Source organism: Ambystoma mexicanum, chromosome 1q (genome assembly GCF_040938575.1).
Source record: "Ambystoma mexicanum isolate Mex_15411 chromosome 1q, UKY_AmexF1_1, whole genome shotgun sequence".
Classification (NCBI taxonomy): Eukaryota; Metazoa; Chordata; class Amphibia; order Caudata; family Ambystomatidae; genus Ambystoma; species Ambystoma mexicanum.
This window is the reverse complement of record NC_090922.1, coordinates 588,829,609-588,856,498: the sequence shown is the minus strand read 5'-3', so window position 1 is coordinate 588,856,498 and position 26,890 is coordinate 588,829,609. Positions and strand designations below refer to the sequence as shown.

The 26,890-nt window shown below is 48.5% G+C and overlaps 1 protein-coding gene across 1 annotated transcript in view; it reads right to left on the bottom strand.

Moving 5' to 3' along the window:
* RABGAP1L (RAB GTPase activating protein 1 like) overlaps window positions 1–26,890 on the bottom strand; it is a 3,056,406-nt gene that overhangs the window by 2,318,632 nt on the left and 710,884 nt on the right. The window contains exons 8-9 of the mRNA XM_069641102.1: window positions 16,313–16,470; window positions 15,571–15,681 (exon numbers count right to left, since the gene is read on the bottom strand). Coding sequence (XP_069497203.1) covers window positions 15,571–15,681; window positions 16,313–16,470 — 269 coding nt within the window. The remainder of the gene's footprint in view (window positions 1–15,570; window positions 15,682–16,312; window positions 16,471–26,890) is intronic.

Sequence of the window (26,890 nt, the reverse complement as noted above, 5' to 3'; positions counted from 1 at the left end):
TTGGCGGCCACCATGGAGCTATCAGAATGATGCTGAGGTGCCAAGACTCTCTTATCTTTCAGATCACCCCGTGTACCAGTGGAGTGGGAGGGAAGGCATAGGCGTTCATGCCGTTCCACTTTATCTGTAGCGCATCGCCCAGAGAGCCTAGACTCTGACCCTGCCAGGATGCAACTGAGGGCACTTCCTGTTGAACCAGGTGGCAAAGAGGTCCACCTGAGGATCTGTTGAAGAACTCCTGAAGGACCTGATTGTTTAACTGCCATTCGTAATGGTCTGCCCCCAGCCTGATGAGCCTGCCCGCCTCCAGGTTCGACTCCCCCGGAAGGAGGATCAGTGTCAAGTGAATGTCGTTCGCCAGAACCCATTCTCAGATGTTGACCGCCAGGGTGCATAGAGAAGGGGACCTGGTGCCACACCGCTTGTTAAGGCAGTACATGCTGGTGGAGTTGTCTGTCTGAATGAGGATAATTTTGCCGCTGATAAGCGGTAGGAAGGCCTTGAGAGCCAGCCAGATAGCCTTGAGCTCTAGCCAATTTTTATGGGCCTCCTGTTCCTGAAGGGACCAAATTCCATGGAAGCTGTGGTTGTCCAGGGTCACTCCCCAGCCCTCAAAGGATGAGTCTGTGGTGATGCTAACCTGCGGAGCTGGTTGTCGGAATGGCCTGCCCATACTCAGGTTGCCGTCCGTGCTCCACCAGACTAGGTCCTGGTGTAGGAAGGGAGGAATGCTGATGAGTTACGCCTGTGAACCCCGCTCCTGATTCCATGAGGCTGCAAAGTGCAGCTGTAATCTCCTCATTTTGAGTCTTGTGTAAGGCACTGCCAGAAGACATGCCTCCATGATGCCCAAGAGGTGCTGGTACCACCATGCTGAGGTCACCTCACTGCCGAGAAAATTATTTGTGGCCTTCTTAATGGATGCGATCTTGTCCTCCGAGGGAAAAACTCTCTCGCATCCCGTATCCCAGAGGAGGCCCAGGAACGTTAGCCTCTTTGTCTGTTACAGCTGCGATTTTTTGAGATTGATGGAGAATCCCAAGTCGTGTAGCGTGTTCAAGAGGGTGGAGGAGGTATGAATGGACCGCCTCCAGGGATCTCGCCCTGACGAGCCAGTCATCCAGGTACAGATAGACATGATGACCTTGGGCCCTGAGAAGGGCTGCCACTGCATTCATAAGCCTGCTAAAGACCCTGGGGGCTGAATTGAGGCCAAAGGGTAGAACCTTGTATTGGAAATGGAGGCCCATGATCCTGAATGGCAGGAAGGAACCAAGGGGCTGCCAAATCGTGACGTGTAGGTAAGCGCCCTTCAGATCCAGTGAGCACATCCAGTCTCCCCTACACAGTGTCTCCGCAATAAACGCTGGGGTAACCATGTTGAACTTTTTTTTTTAACCTCTTTTTATAAAATTTTCCAACATGTCAATCAACAAAAGGAAAAAAACAGTCCCTCCACCTCCTCCCTCCCCTCCCACCCCCTCCCCCCACGGCAACCAGCTTTAACATCTTAGGTCCCCATTCTTCCGGGCAGTCACTCCACGTTTATTGTAGGTCCAATAATCTCAGGCGCTGCGGGCACCACATCACCCTAAAGCCATCCTTAAGAAAGTTCATTATTTCCCCCCAGTCCGCCGCAAAACTCGCACTTTATTGTTCGCGGCATAAGTCGCCCATTCGAAAGCCACTATTTCCCAAACCTTCCGGAGCCAATCCTGACACATGAGGACTTCAGGGCCCTTCCATCTCTTAGCTATCAACAACATAGCCACCAAGGTCAGGATCACTTTTGCTTTCTCCCTTCCTCTAGGCTCCCCAGCCCCCAGCCCCGACGGATCTCGAATGCCTAAGAGGATTTGTACTGGGCTTCTTTCATCTCCCGGGCCAAAGACCTGTTCCTCCGCTTTCCGTACCTCTCCCCAAAAAGGTTCAATCTTTGGGCAATTCCACCAAATGTGCTCCGCTGTACCAGCCCTTCCACAGCCCCTCCAACATTTCCCTGAAGTTGCTGGAAATATCTTATGGAGCCTGGCAGGGGTATAGTGCCACCCAAATAATATCTTATACCATGCTTCTTGTAATTGGGACGCCTTGGCCAGTTTAGGTATTTTCCTCCATAACCTCTCACATTCTGCCCTACTAATCTCTCGTCCAAGGACCCGTTCCCATTCCCGCATATAAGCCCATCGGGAGCTAGCATTTACGCTATCCAGAATCTTATAAATATTGGAAATGAGGCCTTTCGTTCCATTATTAGTAAGTAGGAAGCTCTCAAACTGCGCTGGCTCTCTTTCTTATCGCCGCCTTTCTAACCCCTGGATGTAGTACCCAGTGTCGTAGCTGCGCATACCGCAGCCTTTCACCCTCTTGTATTGCGAATTCCCGCTTACAATCGTTAGACAACAATTCTCCTCCCCGAAACATATCACACAGTTTCTTACAGCCTCCTTCCCGCCATTTCGCAAATGCCCCTTTCTCGACACCCGGGGTGAAATCCCCATTACCGAAGATGGGGGAGAAGGGGGACGGAAATGTGTTTTTTCCCTTGGGTCCCACCATTTTATTCCAGATGTCGGCCATAAATTTGGTAATGGAGATCTTATAGAGATGCCGGGGTCTATGCGGTTTAGGCAGCCATAACATTTCAGCTAGATTACGGTGCGCCTCCGCCCTGTCCACCCTCACCCATAATTTATCTTGCACCCTTCCTCACCCTTCAACCACTCCCTGATGACGCGGAGCAGTGTCACCTCATAATATCGCCGAAAATTCGGCAATGCTAGACCTCCCTCCCCCTTGGATGCCATCAGTAAACTGACGCCCACCCTGGCTCTTTTCCCTTCCCAAATAAATCCCTTAGTCCGTGTTCCCAAGTCCTTGAAGAAGCTTGACGGGACTGGCTGCGGGATCGCCTGGAATAAATACAACCACTGTGGGAATGTGACCATCTTGACTCCGGCTATCCGCCCCACCCATGACACTCTAAGACCTCTCCACCCGTGGTAATCCCTCTTTATTGCTTTAAGAAGCAGGGGGAAATTTGCCGAATACCACCCTGCTAAAGTAGCCGTGATTCTCACCCCCAAGTATCGGATCCCTCCCGGGCTCCACAGGAATGGGGTACTCTCCTTTAACCTGTCCCGTTCTGCTGCCCGTAGTGACAAATTCAGAACTTCTGACTTATTAGCATTGATTTTTAAGCCTGAGGCTTCCCCAAATGTCTCCAGCAGGGTCACGCTAGCCTGAAGCGATTCCCTTGGCACAGTCAGCATAAGCAGCATGTCGTCTGCAAAGGCTGAGACCTTCTGTTGCTCTCTTCCAAAGGGTATGTCTTGTATCCCCGCAGCTTCCCTTATTGCTTGTAAAAGCGGTTAAAGGTAGATCGCATAAAGTATTGGGGAGAGCGGGCAGCCTTGTTTTGTTCCTCTCTGCAAGTTCACTCGTCTTGAGGCTGTCCCGTTCACCATTATTCTAATGGTGGGGCTTGATAATTAGCCCGAACCATTGTCATGAACTCCCCCCCCCAAATCCCATATTTTCCATTACCTGAAACAGAAAGGCCCATTCCACGCGGTCAAATGCCTTTTCCACGTCTAGTGCCACCAAGACCACGGGAGTGTTCGTTTTCACTTTTTCAACTCTGTGGGCCACTCGCCTAACATTATCTGCGGTTTGCCTGCCTCTGATGAACCCCGCCTGGTCGGGTTGTATCAAGTGCGGAAGGATGGAGTCAAGTCTATTCGCCAAGATCTTTGTATATATCTTCGCGTCAATATTAATCAAAGCTATGGGGCGGTAAAATGCTCTCTCCTCTGGATTTTTGTTTCGTTTAAGGATGAGGGTAACATTAGCTTCCTCCATGGACGGGGCAATCCTACCTGTCTGCCGAAATGAATTATACAGCGAAGTCAATTGCGGAGCCAACTGCGAGATAAACAATTTGTAAAAGGCAGCGGTATAACCATCCGGGCATGGGACTTCATGTACTGGGAGAGCCCTAATCACCACTCGCACTTCCTCCTCCGAAATTTCTTGATTGAGGACCTTCCTTGTCTCCATACTGATTTCCCCCAGCTGTACTTTTTGCAAGAATTTATCCTGTGCGTCACTTCGGGGCTGCTGAGAAGCATTAAGGGAGTCATAATACTCCGCAAGAGCCTCCTGTAAATCTTCTTGCCTTGTGACCCGTTCCCCTGAGCCTAATTTCAACACCGTAATCACATTTCTCACCCTTTTTCCCCTTAGTAGACGTGCCAAAAGTGCATCGGCCTTAATAGCTTTTGCATAGTATTTTTGCCTCACAGCGAGTAGTGCCCCCTCTGCCTTTTTGGTACGCAACAGTTCCAGCTGCCCCACTGCTTTCCTATATTCCTGCATAGCTTTCCGGGATGGGGTCCTACCTGCGCCTGTCTAGCCGCCTCCACCTCAGCCTCGAACTGTGATTCCAATGCTTTCAATTGCTTCCCTCGGTGAGCAGCCACCGCAATTAGTTCCCCCCTGAGAGTAGCCTTGAATGCATCCCACCTTATATCCTCTCTTGTATCCTCCTTCCTATTGATACCAAAAAAGACCATGATCTTCTCTTCAATGTCCCCCCACACTTCCGGGTCCCTCAGGATGGCCCCTGGGAATTTCCAGCCCTAAACACCCTTCACCCTCTGACCCAGATCCAGAACCATGGAGATCGTTTTGTGGTCTGCTATCCCTATCGGTCCCGTACAAACCTCCTGAATGCCACCCACCAATCCCGCCGGTACCCATATGTAATCAATTCTGGATTGTGACCCATGGACGCCTGACAGAAAGGTATGACCCTCCTCATCACCCTCAAGTTCCCTCCACACATCCCGCAACCCCATCCTACCAATCTTATCCTTCAACTCCGCGAACATTACTGCCCCCCCACCCGCCTTCCAGCCCTATCCCTCTCCCTATCCCAGGCTATATTAAGGTCTTCCATAAGAACAATCTGACCCCACGCTTGGTCTTCTAGCACTTTCAATATCCGCTGCAAAAACTGCTCCTGACCAGAATTAGGGGCATACACTACAGCTATCGTATACGGAACCTCCTGACACTTCCCCTAAACACAATATACCTCCCCTCTTTATCCCTTGTTACGTCACAGATTCTGAGGTCCACCGTATTCCTGATAGCCAGGGCTACCCCCCTCGCTTTACATTGACTTGAGGCGTGGAGGATCCGGTCGAAGCCACAAAGCTTCAGCCTTCCCTGATCTTTGTGCACTAGGTGTGTTTCCTGAAGCCCCATAATATCTGGCCCTTCTTTCTGCGTGAACTGTTCCAACTTTTTCCTTTTAAGAGGGGTATTCAACCCTCTTACATTATGCGGTAGCCACTTAAGGAGTCCCCATTTGAAAATTGGTCACTGCTACACGGTAGTGCCCTTTTGCCCCTCCCCCCTGCTCGTCACCTCTCCCCTTTGCCCTGCCCCCCCCCCCCCCGAAGGATAACACCTTCCCGCTTAGTCTCCACTCCTAACCCGGGCATCTCCGCCCTTTCTGCTCCCAAAATGGCTGCTCCACTTACGACCCCAAAGCTTACATAACCCTTTTAGAGGCCCACCACCCCTGTAACTACCCATCCGACTCAGGATTCCGTTGGTGTCTACTCCTCTCTTCACTGAGTTTTCCTTTTCTCTATGGATCACCTTCCCTGGGTCCCCTTCTCCTTTTATTTCCAACTGTTGTCCAATCCCAGGGTCTCGATATAGGTCGGCCACCCAAACCCTTTGGGTCCTGAACTCAGGGGGGCGTGCTCCAAATCCATTCGAAGAAGCTCGGCCCCTTCCTGTAGTGAGGTGATACGCCTCTGGGACCCCTCCCATTCAAAAAGCAGTCCAAACGGGAAGGTCCATTTGTAACGTATAGCTTTCTCATTTTACACTTTTAACATGGGGCCCATTTGTCTCCTCTTCAGGAGTGTACTGCTCGCCAGATCCTGAAACAAAGCAATCTGCTGACCCTTAAACATAATAGGTTCCCGTTGTCTTTCTGCTTTTATTTATTTATTTATTTTATTTATCTATATTTATTTAGCGCTCAAGCAGCCCAGGGGCATTGAGGCGCTGCTACTTGCAAGAACTTAGTTACACAGGTACAGGCATGGTAGCGGCCGTTGACACGTTGTGAATACTACAAAACATCATACTGTCACAGATATTACACATAGTCACCATATTACAACTTGTGCAACGGGTCATATGATAAGTATTCATGCTGATGTGAAGGGCCTTATGGACCGCTTCCTTCTGGGCGTATCTAGTAAACGCTGCTAAAACGTCTCTAGGCCTTGAAGTCTGGCCTTTGGCCAATGGCCCGGTTCTGTGTACTCGGTCTAACTCTACCACCTCAGGGCTACCTTCGTCCAGGATATCAGCGAAAATACCTTGGATTACCGCTTTCAAGTCCTTATCCATTACCGATTCAGGCAGCATTTTCACCCTTATATTGACCCTACGGGATCTATTCTCCAAATCCTCCATTTGAATTTCAAGATTCCGAGTGGCTATATCCAACCTCTCTATTGCTTCACTGTTAGCTGTGGTGTCTTTATCCACTTTTTGGAGGCCTTTCTCTAGGGTATCTGTCCTTTCTCCTAGTTGCCGCATCTCTTGTTTCAACTCCCCTATAGCTTCATTTAGATCTGCTCGCATCAGCTGGAATTGCTCCTGAAAAGTCTTTGCCAGGTTTGCTTGTAAGGTGTGCAGCTCCCCCAGAAATTCCTGTCTTGACATTATTGCCAGGTCCTCTGCCTCCCCTTGGGCGGTGTCTTCCCCCGTCTTCCCCCGGGAGGGCCCGGGCCCTTCTTTCAGATTATGCACCAGCCACATTGCATGGAGGGTCGACAGCGATTCTCCCACAACTGGAGGCACTTTCCCCCCTTTCCCCTTGGTTTTCGTGGTCATGGTGCTCACCTCCCTCCTCCTTGAGGCCGTTATAATTCACCTGTGAATATGACTGTGGATCAGCTTTGCCCCCCTAGACCCCACCATTGCCCGGGTGGCCACCTCTCAGTATGGAGGTTTAGCCCGTCTCCCTCCGTAACCAGGGTGAGGCTATTGTAGGCTATTGTAGTGGGTGTGGCGTCTTTTAAGTTCTCACTAGTTCCTCCCTGAGTTCAGCCTGGTCTGCCTTGCGCCCCTCTTCCAGGCACCCCCGCTCCTCGAATTCCTTATCTCCCCCGAAGCACCGGAATGCTCCGGGCTAATCTCCAATGTACTGGCGAGGGGGGGTGGGGGGTGACACCCCTGGGCCCGCCACTGCCACTTTGCCAGGTCAGATCTGCACCAGTCAGCTGGTAGGGGCCCCCGCCTCCCAATGTGTCCTCTAACTGATGGGGCCGGCACTCCTCCCCAGGCCGCCCGTCCTCCACGAGCTTAATCGCCATCTGGTGTATGGAGGCTATTTCCAGAATGCTCGTATGAGCGTGGGCTTCTACAGTCTCCTGCTTCTCACTTGGTTCTATGGTCCCGGGAGGCCCGCCGCACCCCCACCAAGGTGGGGAGAATTCTTTAAAGATTATGGGAGGTGGGCCCCAGCTCCCTCCGTTTTCATGCGTGCTGTCTTTTGCCCCGTATGAGGCAACGCGCCTTTGCCGCAGCAGGAGTTCCAAATGGGGCCCCACACAGACCCCCTGTTGTTGGGACGCTTGCTCACGGCCCCCGGGCCAGCGCTCACTCACCGGCCGTGCCTCCGCAAGACTCTTCAAATGGCCGGGGTAATCCCCGCCCGCCGCCGCCTGTCGGCTCTTTCAGTTCCTCCGGCGCGGACTCCGGGTGGCACCTCCTCCTCTCTCCGAGGCCCGTCAGGGATCCCGGGCCACCCCGCAGAGCGGCACACTGCTGCCGCCAACCACGGCCTCACCAGCGCGGCTCCTGCCGAACTCCTCCGCCCTCAGGCGTCCGCCCGTAGCCGTGGCTCCAGCTCCCCTCACCACGCGGTACTCTCCCGAAGGAGCCCTCCAGCCCGGGAAGTCACCCCCAGCCACCGATTCTGCTCCCGCATGCCAGAGCCGAGCAGCCCCCCAGACCCCCCTGATCTTCGGTTATCTCTCGGGAAGGCAGGCCCGGGCTCCCGACGTGGCCAGCTCGCTGATATCGCTTTCCTCCTCTGCCGGAAGCTCCTCTCGCACACTGGGGACCGCCGCGAGTAAGGGCGGCGATGTTCACAGGTCTCTCCCTCCTGCTCATAGAGCTCCCCCGGGTCTCAGGGGTCTTTTTCCCCTCTAGAAGTGCTCCGTTAGTGGGGTGGTGGGCACTCACTTGCACTAAACGCAGTTGGGAGAGCGCTGTCAGCACATCTACACATCTACTCTGTCCTGTCGGCCATCTTGAAGTCCACCATCTTGAACTTTTGAAGCGGGAGGGAAAGGTTCAGGGTGGAAAGGTCCAACACAACTCTCAGGCCAGCCTGGTTCTTCTTGTGTATGGTGGAGTATTCTGGAGTAGAAGCCCATACACCGCTTGGAGGCTAGGGCTTCTTCCACTGCCTGACTCTATACGGGCGATGGAATTTCCGCCAACAGAGTTGCTGTCTCAATCTGTGGGAGCAGAGGTGAGGACAAAGGGGAGGGATTAACCTGTAGGCGGTACCCCGTGGGCACTACTGATAGGATCCAGGGATCCATGCACTTTGTGCACCAATTGTGTGTGTGGAAGGCAAACCTGCACCCCATCGGAGATACGTGGACCTGGAGGGGAGTGTCATGCCTTTTTCCCCTCTGGGGCTGAAGATGGGGACTGAAAAAATCCCTCATTTCCCACCTTGTGTTGTTTGCGGCGGTGCTGACTCGGAGAGCGGTTAGCTGTCTGGACCGAGGTTCTTGGAAGCCCCGGAACCCGCCCAAGGCCCAACTCTTGTCGGAACGCTGGTGCGTTTGACTGTAGGTCTTGGCCGTGGTCTTGGGCGTGGACTTCGTAAGGATGGATAAGGATTTCGCAGTCTGGGAACTCTTTTTATCCAGTTCATCGTCAGTGGTGGAATGAAAGAGGTCGCTACCGTCGAATGGAAGGTCCAATACGCCCTCCTGGACATCCGGGTTGAACTTGGTAGCCCGGAGGTAAGCAGTCCTTCTCAGGTCTGTGGTGATGCAGATGGCCCGGCCTGAGGTGTCAATATACGCCACTTTAGACTCCATGATGTCTTGAGCCACCATCTTTGCTTCTACCAGCCCAGCCTTGAAGCATGCCTGAATGTGCACCGGAAGTTCCGGAAGGAAGTCAGTTATTTCCCGCCAAAGCCTCTGGTAAATGGCTGCGAGCATGACATCCGCATTTGACTGACGAAGGTGCAGAGAGGCGTTGGAATAGACCACCTTTACATACGCCTCCAAGATCATCTCCTCCTTGCCTAGCAGAGCCGAGGACGAGGTGGCCGATGAAGACTGAGGCTTTGAGTATATGGAAGCCGCAGCAATCACTGAGGAGTGTGGTAGAGGGTGTGCCGACAACAAGAGTGTATCCCCCTCCAACTGCCTGTACTTGGCATTGAGGCACTTGTTGGTGTGCTGCGCTGAATGGGGTTTCAGCCATTCCTTTTTGGCCAAGGCGACAACGTCCTTCTGCATAGGAATCCCTGTTCTGGTTGCAGGGCGTAGAGTGAAGACTTGGGTCAGGACGCCCGCCTCAGGTTGTTCAACCTTGGGGTGCGTAAGCACCAAGTATTCAGCCACACCTGCAAGTTGATCATGGAATGCCTTCGCTGACGATGGTGTGCCGGGGTCCTCCTCTCCTCATCGGTGTCCAGCAGGGTGTCCGACTGGTTTGGCGCCGGTGGAGGAGTGCTGGGAGCTGTAGGCTGGGGTGTGGAGGCTGGTGTGGAACCACCTGAACTGTAGGAGGCAGGGGAGCCTGAATCGAAGGACCCGGCGTGGGCAGCTGGGACTGCACAGGGACCTGAGGCAAAAGAGCATTAGGAGGAATGACTATGGATGCCGGCGAAGGGACTCAAGGTAGCATGTCCCATCACATCCCGAAGGATGGAGCCCATCTGAGGGTACCTCATCAGTGTGAGGAACCTTTAAAAAAAAACCTGCCATCGCAGGCTGGTGGGGTGGCAGGTGGTATTGAGTAGCGCGCGGCTGATGGGGCATGTGCGTACTCTGCCTGGCAAGTTGCAGGGGCATCTGCCCTGCGACATAGAAGGATAAGCGGTAGGCCACATACCTGGTGAAGAGCATTCCCACATGGACACTCAAACTCCTACCTGCTCCCCCAACGGGATTGGTGTCGGACGGGCAGCCATGTTGTCTGGCGCGGTGGCCATTTTGTCGAGCCTTTGCCAAGTGCCTTAGTCGTGGTGCCTGGCTCACTGGGACCAGTCTCTTCCAGGACTCTTGGCTGTGAATTTTGAGACCTACCCTGCATTTCAGGACGCGGCCTGGTAGGCCTAGTGCCCTCGGCTGAATCGCCAGTGGTGCTGCGGTCAGGCGCGCCCTCAGACATTTGTCCGGAAGTAGGGCATAGCCCCTCGGGTGGACGCCCGGTAAAAGAGCCCTTCAGTCCCTCAGTGCTGTCTCCGGAAGATCTGGCAGCGGGTAGCTGGATGAGCTTCGGTATCTGCGCTGGTGTGAGAACCTGAACAGTCCCTCCCACTTGGACATTTCCTAGGGAAGGAGTCACCTTTGCGGGGTGCAATGGAAAATAACGGCCCTGTCTTGGGCCTTCATATGTGCTTGACAAGTTTCTTCAAGTCCTCTGGAGGCGACCTCTCGAAGAGCTCCCTCCACCTTGCTAACCTGTTCTTCAAAGCTTGCGGTGTAAGCGCGTTGCATGCAGTACAGCCCTCCTATACCTGGTCAGGCCCAAGGTAGCGGAGGCACAGGGCGTGGGGAAGAGCCCCCCACAGGCTGGACACCTGCTGAAGCCCAAGGACATGGACATGCGTCGGGGAGGAGTGTGGCGTCAGAGGACCGAGTACCTGTTTAAAGATTAGAAGAAAAAGACAAAAAGATAGTATCCGGGGAAGAGCGTGTGGAATTACAAGGCCGAAACCAAACCCAGGAGCACTGGTGAAAGTGGTCTGTTGCCGTCGACGCAGAAAAGAGGACTGGGGAGTGGCATGAGGGGCCGGAGTCAGGGCAGCGCATGCTCCCAGGGCTGCACCTGCGTGCCTCTAAATTTAAAAGGGAAGAATATTTTTTCTGGTGAAAAAGGTTCCGACTCCCGTCCCTAGGAGGGACGCCCATGCAGTATGGAAGAAAGGGGACGGGACGTGAGAATATAAAGAGGCAAGTGTATGAGAAAGGGTTACAGTATCAGAGGACATGAACCAAAATAGGGACCAGCTCAGGGGAAACAAAACTAGGATTTATTTTAGGAAAGACCTTCCTGATATAGTTTTCTATGGCACCTCTAAGTCTTTCCTTCATTTTTTTATCCTGACCTGACTTTTTGAAGCGATGTAGAGCGTTCAGCTTCATACCCCTTGTGCTCATTTGTTCTGGGGAAACCAACTAGTCGTTCAGACTGTCAGTACTGGGAAACTTTGATTCCCTTTTGAATTCTTGTATTTATACATTGCTGTCGTTCAGTGCAATGGGGATACTTTTGTATCGCCCTAATTATTTGCACTTGGGATTTCTAGTTACTTTTATATGTACCTAAAGACAAGCTGTTGGCAGCAGTTACATTTTTACTGTTTTTGCTTCATTTTCTGCGCACATTCGTGTTTATAGCGTATGGCTACTAAATGTGACTATTGCTCTAAAATGGCTGTGCCACGAGATTTTCACTTTTTCTTTGGTCATATTGTAATTTGGCCTTTTTCCTGCCTTCACAGGTCAGGAAATCCCATATAGAGGTCATGCACTTGCCCCCTAAAGTAAGAGAGAGAAAGAAAGATAAAGAGAAAAAGAGATCGAGAAAGAGAGACAGACACTCTCTGTCCCAGGAAGGGGGCTTGTACTGTCTAGTCCCAGTCCACATCTAAGTCGGCTTCTGGGGCGGATGTGAAACCAGTAGTTGTCCCCTATTGGACAAGTACTGGCTGTTTGAATGGTGCAGATTGTTTGCATTGGTGGGCGTCAACTTGTTTTCAGCTTGTGAAGGCATCATGAAGACACAAACAACAGATTCAAACAAAAATAATGTATTAACTCAAATGTCAGGATGGTAGAAGGCCTAACTTGGCCTATGCTTGCCCTCACAACGAACGCTAAACAATGTGTAGGGATGTCAATAATCAAAGAAATGGTGATCAACAGAAAGTTCTGAGCTTCTTACAGCTCCCAGCTTTCTTCTCAGCTCCCCTTCCCCAAGTTCCACAAAAGATCTCAAGATTATCTCTTAAGTTCAAGAAAGTTTCATAAATCCTTGGGGTTCCGTTCCCCAAGTTCCAAACCACACAATTCAAAGGGAAAAGGGGTCTTGAGGCTTTGTCCTCAAGACACCGTATGCAATTCATCAAGCCTCATGATTCCATTCACCAATACTTCAACCTAGCAATTAATATTTGTTTCATACTCTAAAAGCTCAATACAACTAATTGGCCCTTCTTCTGGTTTGCATCACCAGCTCACTTATAGTGACCTTCTGGTTATATTTCACAATGGCTTTGGTATCACAATTCAGGGCTCTCTGGTCTAGGCGCAGTTGTCAGACCACACGGTCTACCATCCATCACAGGTCGCGCAACCAGGAACCCTTGGCCTTCAGCACACACAGGTTCTTCTGTATTTGCCACTGTGTCCCAATTCACCTTTACTTTGCTTCCCTTTGTCAGCCTCTTGGCTTTATGCAAAGGTGCGCACTTTCATGGCGTCTCTATGTTAGCCTCTTGACTTTGTTTAGGGATGTCAATAATCAAAGAAATGGTGATCAGCTCTTGGTGGTCTTTAATCTTGCTTCACTGCATTTGTTCCTAAGAGTCCCCTTTGAGTGGTTTTCTGTATTCCCCACCTTTTTGTCACACGCTTCACACTGATGCACTTTTCCGTGGTTTACTTTAAAAAACGGCACGTTCCCCTTTTGTTTTCTTCAATAAATGTTTTGTCCGCGAACTTTCATTCAATTCAATAGTCGATGTATGTAATTTTGCTTTGTTTCAAATTTTCATTCAGTAAGGTGTTCAAAATGCACAATTTAACTCTTCGAGTTTTCCTTCAGTTTGGAATTCAATATGGTGCATACAGCACTTTAGCATTCACGCCCAGCCGCTAGGAGCGCCACCAGCTTTGAGCGACACCTTTTCCACTCACCGGCACTTAGCGTTCCTCCTCCAGCTGCTACACGGCTTTGGTTCTGCTTTACTAGCAAACGGGGTCGGTCTCCATGATCCTCGCTCGCATTCTTCTGCTCTGCAGGCAATCAGGCCGGTTTCTGTGAGCCCTGCACACTTCCTGGGGTGATCTATGAGCACAATCCAACAGCTCTGCAATCCGTCCCCGCTCTCTTCTTCCTTGCTTGCAGCTCCTGCTGCATTCGCTGGGCAGTGGAGGCTTTCACACCTCTGACAGCCTGTAGGCTCAACTTCAGCTTCACCAGTTGTCTGGGGCATCGGCAGGCATCCTGGCTTCTTCTCTGGTCCCACCATGGCTGTCTCCCCATGACACAGGTCCTCTGCTGGTCTCTCCCATACAGGTCTCCCTGCTGCTCTCTGGCTCTCCCTTTATACACCTGCAACCACTTTACAGGTTGCAGGTGTGGATCCTCAATTAGGCTTGCCTGACCATGATTAAAGGGACATGTCTGACCCTCACAGTACTCTGCAGGCATCTTCCTCGTCCCAGTACCAAGTGAAATGAAGGTTTAGTGTTCATTACTCTCAGTCTCCTCTTCCCCATCCCAGTACTGTCAGAAGTCAAATGTGGGAAAATTAGGGGAGAGGCTTTTGCGCATAAAGGTCGGGGGAGGGTTAGGTTGGTCATCAATAGGGAAAGGGGGATTCCATGTCTCGCCTCTGGGCACCCCACTACCAATCCCAAGGTGGTCCTCCCTTGCTTCTCTAACCCCAAGGTCAGGATCCAAAAGCGATGGCCTTTTCCTGGCCACCTGAGAAGAGGATCCAGGGGGAGTAGGCATTAGAATACCCTCAGGTTTCTCACAAGCTCCAGTTTAGTATAAGAGGAGGACTTCTCAAGCCATTTTTTAGAACTACGTTGGAGACAAGAATGCTTAGAAGAGTAGTAGCCCGTTGAAGACCCGAGGACGACCTTTGCAGTGGACCAGAACCCCTTCCAGTGACTGGCCCGGTGAAACCCTGCTCCTCTGCCTGATCTCAGAAGATCCTTGGTCAGTGTTTCGACTCTTGGACTAGAGGAAGCAGCTAGTCTCAACATCTTCGAGGTTGCATGCCCCAAGCGCCTCGTGGGCCGCCTCACCAGAATTGTCATTGTTCCGCATTCCAGACCAAAACTTTGGTGGTCACCAGTTTGGTGCAATAAGTCGCTTCCTTCTGAATTCTTTGCTTCCTATCAAGGTAACTTGTTCTGGAGCAGCTTCTTTGACCGTGACTGGAAGGATGCCTATCGTTGCCTGCTAACAGTGATCGTTGCTGAAACTCTCCTTCATCCATCCTGTGATGTGTCCTGACGAGGTCTGCATCTCTACAGTCAGCATTTCTATCTTGCAGTTGCAACATACCCAAAAAGTACTCAAACCTACAACCCCATGTCACCTCTCAACCATAAAAAGGATGGAAGACTGTGCTCCCAAACGTTCCACTGTGAGCACTTGGAAAATTGGAGTACGGGGGTAGGAGGGATATGTAAGCATGCCTATGCCTGTTACCCCTGTCCTCCATAGGATAATATTGGGTGCAAAGCCCTTTATCTCCTATCTCCCTCTTACTTACCTTTGGTCATCGAACCTGCATCAATTATCCTGCCCTTGGTTAGCCTTGCGCCTGGAAGAGAGAGGAGAGCTTACCTGCCTTCTGACAAAAAGTTGTTGAACTTGGAAATAGTTTGGGATGGTTTTGAATCACCACCACAAGCGGATTGCATCCCTTTAGAGAATACCTTCCCGTGAGGAACTGTATTGGAACCTGTGACTTTTGGGCACTAGGCCACATAAATCTTGAACTTCCAATAGTCCAACATGAACAAGACAATTGGGTAGACTGCAAACTTAAAATAGTTGCCAGAACGCGGTCACAAAAAAGCTGTAATGCCACACTTACCATCCCATAGGGATCCAAGCAGGGATGCAGGTCTAGTACAAAGCCCTTGGACTTTGTGGAGTATGTGAATATGGGAGTGTCGCAGTACATAGCAAGCACCACGGTGAAGTCTTAACAAAAAAGATAAAGCTCTTACTCGAGAATTATTCTAACACTTGTCTGGTAGTATTAGTAAAACAAACAAAAAAATTTGGCCATCCATCCACTTTTGAAGGTGTCTCAGATGTCGTATGAGGAAGGTGGTAGACCGCTGGTGGTCAAACTGGATGTCATTCATGCAAATGTGAAAAAAGACCGTTGGGTGTCCAGCAAGGTCTGCAGCTGCAATAATAGGCATATGATACAACCTGGTGGTGCTCATCTGCTGTCTATTTCTACAGCCTAACTGGCTTGGTTCTGGACTCGATTGTTACTGCTAAAGACAGACTCACCGTTCAATGACAAGTTCTTTGTTGGAAACCTGCTGCACTGTGATCACCACCTTCTTCTCAATCCCCTGCTTCAGTTTGAAATAGAATTTGTCTCGGTCTTTTGGCACAGGGCTGAAAGGGATAGAAGGCACAATCTAGATTATTAAGTAATTTCATATTATTAAGTAATGTGAAAATAAAAAGCTCCACCCTAAAGGCAGACTCTAAAGATTGGAATAATTTGGGGCGCTGAACAGTTTGTTACAGGGGCCAATTCCAAAGAATCAATAACTCCTGTTCTGACTGTGGTAGTCACCTAAAAGACACACAGCGCTACAGCATCTAAAAGTGAATGGGGCATATACCTACCATAGCTAAGAAAGAACACAGGAGACTCTGTTTCAAAGCACAGGCAAGACTTGGGAGCATTGCCATAACCAGTGAGGAGTATCTCCGTAACTTTAAGGGAGCACAGCACACACAACGAAGAGCATGAAAAGAGATTGTAGTCATGAAGACAGCAGTGGCCAAGCACAACCTAACCCTTGGTGTAGCACTACCAAAAGCAGGCATAACACAACCATCTCTGCTAAGCGTTACAAATTCAGTGCAGATGCACACAAAACCTAACCTAGTATACTCAAAGTGCAGCATAACAGCTAGTGATGTAGTTGACATTTTAAGCAGGTGCATCAATTATTGATAAACGACAGCATAGCCCTCAGCAAGTACAAAACAGCCCAACCACATAACATTTACCCACCTGAAGTTCCCTTTAGTGTCATCCTCCTTGACCTCCAAAGAGACAGTGAAGGTGAACACGTCACTGTCCGGTGTGGGAAGAGTGCAATCCTTGACGTCTGTGACTTGCTTGGAGGAACGTTTGAAAGCTGTTGCAAAGCTGTATAAAATCCTGCTGACCTAGGAGAGAAAATGCGAAACTGGTTATTGAAAGCATGACTCAATAGTCTTGAACACCTTCAATATCTAGGAGCCGGACTTCCTAACCATTTCTATATATTGTGACAGCATGGTTGAAAGAAGAGTCACAGACTTTGGGTCTTTTTTAAAGAAATTACTTCATTAAGCAGTTGTAACCAAAACAAGGTTTCAAGAATAAAGCAAAATGTTCAAACAAATATGCCTTAACATTCCATCCCGAAGTGAATAATGTGAACGAAAGGTATGCCTCACCTATGAAACAAAAAGGTACTCAAAGTACTAAAAAAGCCTTATCTAAGCTCACCTGTCACAACTAATCCTTGAACTTAAAAGAGAGGTTTCCTAGGATCAAATGCCCCTAAAAGTAAATTGTCAGAATAGCCAAATCAAATGATGCAATGAAGAAAATAAACTTAAAGTCCTTCCCTCGGGTGAAAAGTACTGAGGTTAGAATACCTAACTTAAAGTCCTTCCCTAAATAACAAAAGTCCAACAATTCAAAGGAGGTTTTCTCTTGCTGTTTACTCAGATAGACAAGTAGGGGCGCTTACACGAAGCAAACAAACTGAGACCTGTAGTTGCCTTCTAGGTGCAGGGCCTCTTAGGTGAGGTATCAGCTGGGTCCTGCGCTTTGTTTCTCCATCCCTGTCCTTCAAATGATTCATCTCTCTCCTCTTTCCTTCAGAGGTCTTATCTTCTTTCGCTTCCTTCTTTCTTCTTTTGTCCCTCACGACCTAAGGGGACCTGGATTGCTGCATCTCTACTCTTCAGGGGATCTTTGCTCTTGACCCTCTTCCCAGGGGTCCTGCTTCTGTTCTGGTCTCTCTGTACCAGGGTCTTAGCAAGGTTTTGCCATAGCCGCTTCCCAGGCTTCTCAGGTGCGTCAGCTCGTTCACCTTTCTGGCTGTAGGGGTACTCAGTTTTATGAGGAGTCAAAAATGAAAGTCAGACACAAAGTTGCAATGCTTTTGGTTAAAGACTTTTATTAACACCAAAAAGGTCGGAAAAAGGCCCCTCTGACCTTGCTCTAAGAGGAATTTCCCTACCTAAAAACAAAACTAAGGATCTGTCAGTTACAGGATGTCAAAATCAAAACTGTCCTTGCGTCCAAACGTTCTATCCTAACCCTCACACGCTAAATTAAAAATATACGTTGAAAAGGAAAAATGTCTTTAGCTTGGTGATTACAAAAAGAGTTCATAAAGGCAAAATAGAACAGCTCCAACATAAAAGTTCTCCAATGTAAAAGAACCTTGGCTCCAGAGGGGGAGTTCTTGGGACTTCCTGTAGATTTACAACTGCCTGGTATACTCCCCTGGCAGGACTTCTTATATTTCTCAGGTAACAGTTCCTCTATTACTTCCACAATTGCATATATCTTCTTGACTATTGTATGTCTGGTTGATTAAAAATTCGCTCTGGGCTCCCTCCATATATACATTCCATGCACTGTTATATGGATGGGATCTTCATTTCCAATTTGCCTCCTTGGTTTGCAATCCGTCTCTTTAATGTTTCAAGTTTCTGCGGCTTTAATGTTTACAGTTTGTATTTGGCATGGTTGCCGAAACACCCTGGGGTCCCCACTTTGCTTGGGTTGGCACACTGGCTCTGTGTGGCATCTACGGTCCTGTTCTCGCTTCCGCGGCAAGGCTTTGCCAGCCTGCTTTCCACTCTGGACTGCTTTCAAGTCGTTCCAGTTTCTCTCACGGCTTTGCTTCAGCACGCCTGTATTCCTTCCAATCTAGGTAGGTGAAACGCGGCTTTCTACGGTTGCCGAACGGCCAGGAATCTTCCCTTGGCCTGCAGCACGTCCTAACACAGCATTCCTCAGTTTCCTGCGAGCAAACCCCTTGGAGCTTCCACACCATTCGTGCTTCTCAGTTCCACGAGCCTCGCAGAGAGGTGCAATGATTTCTCTCAAACAGCAGCAGCATCTTGTAGTTTGTTTGCTATCTTTAAATGTCCCCTGCACAGGTGCATTTTCTAAACAACTAGACTGCTCATTGAGCTTGAGGTTCCTTCTGCTCTGCATCGTTCCCTTCATCCTCCTCGTCCAAGTACTTGGGTAATTGTTTATTTATATTTCTATTTATTTATTTATATAGCGCACCTGGCCCAAAGGCATCTGGGCACGTGTCTTGGGGGTTACAGGCATAGAATAATATACATAGGCATTACATATGTTACATTGGCAGCAAAGAATACATTTATATACAGTGAATTAGGCAGAATAGCACGGATGAGATAGGGTAGGGTGTTTACCAGCCATGAGTGATACCTCGAGTGGCATTACATGGGATGATTGATAAGGTCTTGTGTCAGGAGCCAGGATTTAGCTTTGTTCTTGAATACCAAGAATCAAGGTTCTAATCTTAGAGACAGAGGTAGAGAATTCCATAATTTGGAGGTGAGTACTGGGAAGCTAATCCCACCAGACCTTTGTAGTTTATATCTGGGTATGGAGAGGCAGTGGTTTTGGGCTGCTCTTTGAGGCCGGACTGAGGTTTGCTGAGAGAATCGGGTGGTCAAGTAACAGGGAGCATTGTCAGTCAGACATTTGTGTGTGAGGGCTAGGGCTTTAAGGAACACTCTGAGTGACAGAGAGCAAGTGCAGATTGCGTCGGGTGTCAGAGATGTGTTGGTTCCTAGGAATGTTCACGGCCGCTCTGATAGCGTTATTTTGAATTACTTGAAGCTTCCTGATGTTTCGTTGGCTGGTCCCTAGATAGAGGGCATTGCAATAGTCTAGCTTAGACATGATTAGCATTCTGGCATGTGTGATGCAGTTATCTGAAGTGATGGATGGCCGGCAAACAGTAATGAGTTTGCAGGTATATGTAGCAGCTGAAATAACCAAATTAGTTTGTCTCGAGAGGGATAAGGATGAATCCAGGTAGATACCCTAGTGTTTTGGTGTCATTAGTCACCTTGATAGTATTACCATCGATTACAAAGGAGTTGAAGGTGGTGCCTAATTTCCTCAGTTGGTAGGGGATCCTAATATGAGGAGCTCTGTCTTGTCATCTTTAAGACAGAGCTTGTGTTGGGCCATCCAAGCCTGAAGGACCTTCATTGTGGTAGATGTATTGATGTTAAATTATGCAGATTACTTGGGAAATCACTTTCAATGGTCCCAAAAGATGAGCAAGTTATATATGGAGGAGAATTAGAACTAAAAAAGGTAGTTTTGGAGCTTTTACATTTTTGACCAGGGATGAAATTTTGGCCGAACAGGTTTTGGGAAAAGGAGTCTCTATTTTCCCTAAATGGGAGAGTGGGGTAGAGATGCATGGCAATAGGCCATTAGGGTACAAGGTCTCAAGGGTTCTTCTTCATGGGCAAATGGGGGATACCATGTCTCATCCAATGAAGGCATGACATGACTGTCGCCCCTGGTTACATGGGAGGAGGGTACCCCTGGGAAAACAGTGATGGCTCCATCAGATGCATCAAAGTTTCCCCAGCCTCTTTTTAGGCTGCTCGATCAGGTCAGCTCTTCAACTCTTTTGGCTTAGGTGGGCTGCAGGGTTACTCTCTTTCTTCCCCGGGTCAATCAGCTTCCTCAGCCTCTTCTTGGGCTCTTCAGGCGGTTCAGCTCTTCCACCTTTTTGGCTTAGGTAGGCTGCATGGGTACTCTCCTCCTTCCCCCTGGGTCAATCAGCTTTACCAGGCTCTTCAGGCAGCTTCCAGGCAGGTAGCTTTCAGGTATGCACTGCTCTATGCTCCTGGAGCCCAGGCATCAACTCCACCTTCAGGATACAGCTCCTCTTCATGCAACCTCTTACGAAGAGAAGTGCTGGGAACGTGTCTCAGATTGGATTGCATCAGGAAATAAATCCTCACCTGAGGTTTCTTGTGCGTTCCTGCGCGGTCAATCCTTTCTCTTCAATTCCCTTGGTTCCTTGATGGTCTTTCTTCCAGAGAAGAGATAGGGTCTTTCTCCCTTGGAGGCCTCTGCGCCCGGTGGAGAGACAACCTCGGCGGGTGGGCGCCCGGGAGGCAGCCCTGAAGGGGAAAAAGCCTTCCTCCCCGAGTCGTTTCTGTGGTCCATGGGACGTTAGATAGATAATAGTTGGGAAGGATCCTCAGATTGGAAGATGAGGGTAGCACAAGTGGGAAGATAGTAAACAGGTCAGCCAAGGTCTGAAGTGGCAACAAGAGTAACAGAGATGGCGGGGGGGGGGGGCAAGATAGATGGCAGTGAAGAGGCAGGCAATAGCGAAAGGCACAGGAAAGAGAGTACTCACGAGCAGCGTCTAGCTTGGTAGAATGATGCAAGGGTTGCAACATTTCGAGCCACGGTCTTGCACTGATGATATGGGTGACTGTATAACCTTTCCAGTGGACTAAGTATTTTTTAGGTTTACATCGCGCCAACCCCGTAGGTATCAAGGCGCAGAAGGAAGAGAGAAAAAGGGACGAGAAGCCAAAGTCGAAATGCCAAAATCCAAGCTTTTTCGAAAAGTAATATTTATAAGGGTTTTCTGAAGTTTAACTAATTTGTTTCAGCACGTAACACCTTCGGGAGTTTGTTTATGTTTATTGCAGGGTACCATGTCGATAACGGGAATCGATGATCCGGGAGACTTCAAATTCTTCTGGCTCGGTGTTAAAGGTTAATAAAGAATGTGTCTTCTTCTGAAGGAATTTATCTGGTAGGTAGGTCTTCAATAAAGAGGAATGGAAGACTGGATGGATACGATTCATACTCTTAGGAAGCTGCAATTTGAAAGCCAATGGGTTGATCTTGAAAATTATTTCGTATGGACCCAAATAGCGAAGGGAGAACTTAGACGGACATATCCACTTAGGCAGATGTTTTGTGGACAACCAAACCTTGGTTCCAACATCCGAGAGAGGAGTGATCCTCCTACCCCGGTGCGCATAGGTCTTGTAGCTTTCTTTACTCTTTGCCAGTGTCTGGTATGCTTCCTTGTGTGCTTGCGTAAGTCCTTTGAGGAGGGCATCTGACGGTACCTTAAATGTTGGAAAAGCTGTAATTGGGAGGCGTTTGGAATGGTATCCGTAAGTGCAGAAAAAAGGACTCATGTCGATGGTGGTATGCATGGTATTAATGTAAGCAAACTCAGCTATGCTCAGAAGCTCAGATCAGTTGTCTTGTTCCTTGTTTATAAAGCATCTGATACATTGTTCAAGGGTGTGATTGAGCCTCTCAGTCTGTCCGTTGCTTTGCGGGTGAGATCCTGATAAGGCACAATGAATCCCTAAAAGGTTACACAAAGCAGACCAACAGGATGAACCTCTATCCGAGACTATAGTTTCTGGAAGACCGTGCAGTCTGAAGATATCATGAAGAAAGGCAGAAGCCATCTGAGGAGCCGTTGGCAGGCCGGGAAGAGGGGTGAAATGTGCCATCTTACTGACCGAGTCGACAGTAACCATTATGGTCATGAATCCTCTGGGATAGTGGTAGCTCAACTATAAAGTCGGTAGATACATGTTGCCAAGTTGCTTGAGGGTTGATGTTTTGCTGTAATAGACCCAATGGTTTGGCTATAGCGCATTTGCTCTGAGCACAACTGATTTGGGTACCTTGAGTGATGCGACCGAAGCGGAGCGCCATCAACACCTTCGACCGGTAGGTTTCGCTCTTCGGTATCCATAGACTGAGCCTTTCTTCGGCCCATGAGGTGTCTATTAAGTTTCCAGCTGCCGCGTAGTCCAGTAGGGCTTGTACCTCTATGGACAATCAACGGGGCAGGCTCAATTGCACTCGGAATACCATCAATCAATTGTCGTTCTGTATAGGATTCTTATGGTTAATGTTGCAGGGACTTGCATAAACACCCCGAAACAAGGCCCCCCGGGTTGGAGTTGTTCGTTTCCCGGTCTATGAGGAGTAAAAAATGGACAATTTCGTAGAAGATGAATATTGCCCGCCCCTCCCCCCAATACATGCAGAGGCCCTGTGCTGTCCTTCCCTTTCGTTCAGCTAGAGTAAGTGGTCCTCTAGTGACCCCAATCTGCATAGGCTCTTCAGAAGACACTTTTTCAGGTGGAACCGACATCACTTGGGGGTAAGGTTTAATACCCTCTAGTCTTCTTTCGTTCAGATCTTCTTTCAGCCATGCAGTATTCGATCTGTAGAGAGAGCGAGACAAGTTCCTGTAATGAAGCTGGCCGTGCTATACTGACTAACTCATCCTTTATGTCGTCGTATAGTCCTCTTCGAAATAAGGTCTGTTAGGCTGATTCCAGCCATCCAGCTTCAGCGGCCATACGCTGAAAAGTGGTCACATATGTTTGCACATCAGTTGACCTTTGTCCTATGTCCAACAAAGTCTCATATGATGAAAAAAGCACTTCAGACTTCAGGTCTCTCAAAACGTTGCCTTAATAAACAAACAAAGGTCGCAAAGTCCTGGAGGGACGGATCAGCAGAGGTAACCAGCGGAGTTGCCCAAGCTAGGATGTTTCCTACCAAATAGATACCAGGAATCCAATCTTGGCGTGGTCAGTTTCATAAGTCCTAGGGCGAAACGTGTAATAAACTATGCAAGCATCTAGGAATTCCTTCAGTCTGCTGGGAGTCCCATCGTATTTACCGAAAGGGAACCCTAACGGAGAAAGATCACCCCTTAAATCTTCTCTGGTGGCAGCCTGCTGCCGTAAAGCTGCATTCTATGTCTTCAGGTTTTGGACTTCTACCGTGAGTCCTTGCACGGCAGCACTAGCTCCTGATATTGCTCAAGGCTAGCCATGCTTGTATCATGGCGCTGCAATTTCTCAGATTGGATTGCATCAGGGATAGAAACCTCACCTGAAGTTTCATCTGTGTTCCTGCACAGTCGATCCTTTCTCTTCAGTTCTGTTGGTTCCTTGATGGTCTTTCTTCCACCAGAGAAGAGATAGGGTCTGTCTCCCTTGGAGGCAACCGCACCCTGGGCAACAGAAGCGGGAAGATAGTAAACAGTTTGGTCAAGGTGTGAAGTGGCAACAAGAATAACAAAGAAATGGCTGAAAGGGGGCAGGGGGATGGCAGCAAGGAGGCAGGCAAGAGAGAACGGCCATGGAAAGAGTCAGCGTCAGCGACTAGCCCGGCAGAATGATACAAGGGTTGCAACGCTTCAAACAACTGTCTTGCACTGATGATATAGGTGGCGGCCATCGTAGAATAGACCGCTAGTCTTGCTTGCGGCATGACTGTGATGGAACCAACCCGGAAGTAAGTCGCAAGCGTATCCAGTGCTGCACGCCCGCGACATGACACCATGTCCCTGTGAAGTGGGGCAATTGTTGCCTAGAAAGCAGGTCCCCCCCTTCCTTCCCCAGAAAACACAGAATTATAAAATCTGAAAGAACACATTTCAAACTGCACTTTAAAATCTCCTGGAAATGCAGCTGGCACAAATAATAGTTAGCTTTGCTATACAAGTAGGAACAGAGGAGGCATTAGCTTGCACAATTAGTGTGTGTTTTTAAATAGAATAGACTAGGTGGCAGGAAAGCGTATACCAAGAGAGGGTCTCACTACACATGTAGGGGCAGCATGGCTAAAATAGGAAGGGGCATGTTGCAGCGTACCCATAGGTAGAAAAATCAAGTGTCAGGCATGCACCAGGTACTCGGTAGACAGAAAAAAATGCAGCGCTAATGTGTGTTGCAGAAGATACATAAACGTGACAAAATGCCAATTTAAAAATTGCACCAACAGAGAATTCAACCTTGCCACTTTAAGAAAGGCCCAGTTGAACACGCTTGAACAAATCAGGAAAATACTGTAGTCAAAGACAAAGGTATGTCAAGGCTGAGCCGTTGCAGGAAGTGCACACGGCGAAGTAAGATATTATTGTGCTCTGTCAGTTGTCAGATGAGTCAAGTTACAAGGATGCAGCAAACCGTTTTAAGTTTATAACATCCCGGGAAATCAAAAGGAGATGCCAGATTCATATATTCTGCGCCTGGCTACGCATGAAGGGAATATGCGAGAAGCGGCCTAAGAAAAAACAACAAAAATGCCTTGATGAAATCTTAGCAGGGATGAGTCACAGAATAATCATTCATAAATCTTCCAAGAGCAGGATGGCGATTACGGATTGCGAACAAGGCTTTGAGCATGGCATGGGAGGTGAAATATGGGCTATTCGATTTAATTAAAATAAAGCAATATGCTGGTCTCTCCCTCTCTCATACCTAGATAAAAATGTCAGCATACAGCCAGTTCATGGATAGTGTGACCGCATTGTACTCCATTAGCATATGTCTTTTTTCACTGTTGAAGAAATTTAGGGCCTACCAATTAATTTCCTGACATGATAAGGTAGCACTTTTTAGGGAAAGGTACAGGGGTGGGACTCCAGTTAACGGTTGGGTGCACACATTTAGGTTTCATATATAGCTTCGTTGAGGGAGCCAATGAGCAGGGGTGATAGGTTTGCATAACTGACATCACAGGGACCTTTCTTTACTATATAAACTCCTGTTGACTGTTCAAACATTGGAAAATTCTGGAATGAGAGGTTGGCTTTTATCTTGATTTTTCCCCAGTCTATTGCAATAAATTTGGTTACCTTGCATTTAACATACCACACTCTGTGTTGTCTCTTTTTTACAAATGCCAGTTGGAGTGTTTTTTGGCTTTTGACCTCTACTTAACACCTGACTGAGACAAGTTCAGAGTGAGCTGGCTCTGCTTTTATAGCCATTCTCCTCCTTATCCTGTTGGTTGCTGATTGGAAAAAAGCCCGACTTACAGGATTGGCTAGCAGGGTGTTTCCAATCGGGTCCTCCTGTGTAAGGTTCCCTTTCTAATGGGCAGTTGAACTTCTACTACTTCAATTGTATTTTCATTTTCTTTATTTCCTTTGATATATTCTTCTATTATCCCGACACTCTAAAATATTATTTGTCTTGTCCTTGGGCTCAAGTTCATATTTTATTAATTTAGGTACCTCCTTACATTTCCCCAGATTCCTCTTTGGGGTTTTGAAACCAGGTCCAAAAATCCGGGACTTCTCATGGCATTGTCGAAGGAAAGGACTAGGGCCTTTCCTCTGAAGTCCTGAAGTATCTGTCTGCCGTCTTTTCTCATCGACTTCCATCGCTCAGAGTGGCCCACACCGCCATCCCGGCTTCTCGTGTTCCAGCACAGGTACACCAAGGGCTGGATGCCTGTCCATTCCTCCATGCATTGTGAGCTGCACCACTGCTGCTGCCTTCCTTCTACAGTGGGTAGCATCACTATAGCCGCAAGGCAGTCCTGGGTAAGTCTTGTGTGAATCACAGCACCCCTGATTCACCACAATACGTTCATCAACAGTGTATGGTTTGCACTGTTTTGTTTTGACATGAATACTATGCCCTTAGAGCAGCTCTCAAGATTAACAGAAAGGAGCATATATCCTCGGTAAGAAGAGAATATAAATGGCTATCCACTCAGGATAAAATTCAACTCAAAATTGCCTCCCTCACCCACAAGTGCCTCAACAACAAAGCACCACCATACCTCAAGGATAGGCTACACCTAAGAACCTCGACTAGACCCACAAGAACAGCGAATGCTAATTGCCTACAAGTCCCGCGATTTAAACTCGCGACTATAGGAGGACACAGCTTCCCAGTCAAGGCAGCTCAGTTGTGGAACTCACTACCCCATGGCATCAGAGAACCCCAGCCCTTTGTGAAATTCAGGCAGAACTTGACCAATTGGCTGAGAGCAAACAACACCTAACAACCCTGACCTAATTGTATCTATTGGCAAACTAACCTGAAGTTCTACTTGCACCCTTTACCAGACTATCTGAATCAGCCTCTTCTTGCATTGGAATGTTCTTGGTAACTGTATATTATTACTGTATATATTATTGTATACTCCCTCAAGTATACCCACACCTGTGTAACTTTGTTTCTGGACCTTGATCCGGCCGTGTATATATATGCCTACTGTATATTGTATATTGTATGATAACCTTGTACTGTTCCTACTTAATATGTACCTGTAACTAAGTTGAGCATATTCTTGTCCTGTGCGCCCTGATGCCCCAGGGTATGGCGCGCCCTATAAATAATAAACTAAACTAAACTAAACTAAGCTCAGGTAATTCGGTTCAAATGAGCCGTTTAAAAAAACACTTTATCATTACAGTAGTTAGAAGGTGAATCCTACAAGTAACATTTACATCTTAGAGGAACAAACCTTCCTTACCTGATGCAATACTGAGATACTCAACAGATCTGGCAACAGTTTAGGCTCTCTCTTGTTGTCATTGTCGACCTATCAGATGCTTTTACTATAGTGAACCACACAGTGAGCTCATCAAGAGTGTAGGAAAGATATCCAATAGGATCAAATATTGATTGTGCTACTTTCTATCCAGTGGAATATTGTCAGGCAATTCCTCAACTTCCAATATTACTCCGATTTCAGAGCACCGTA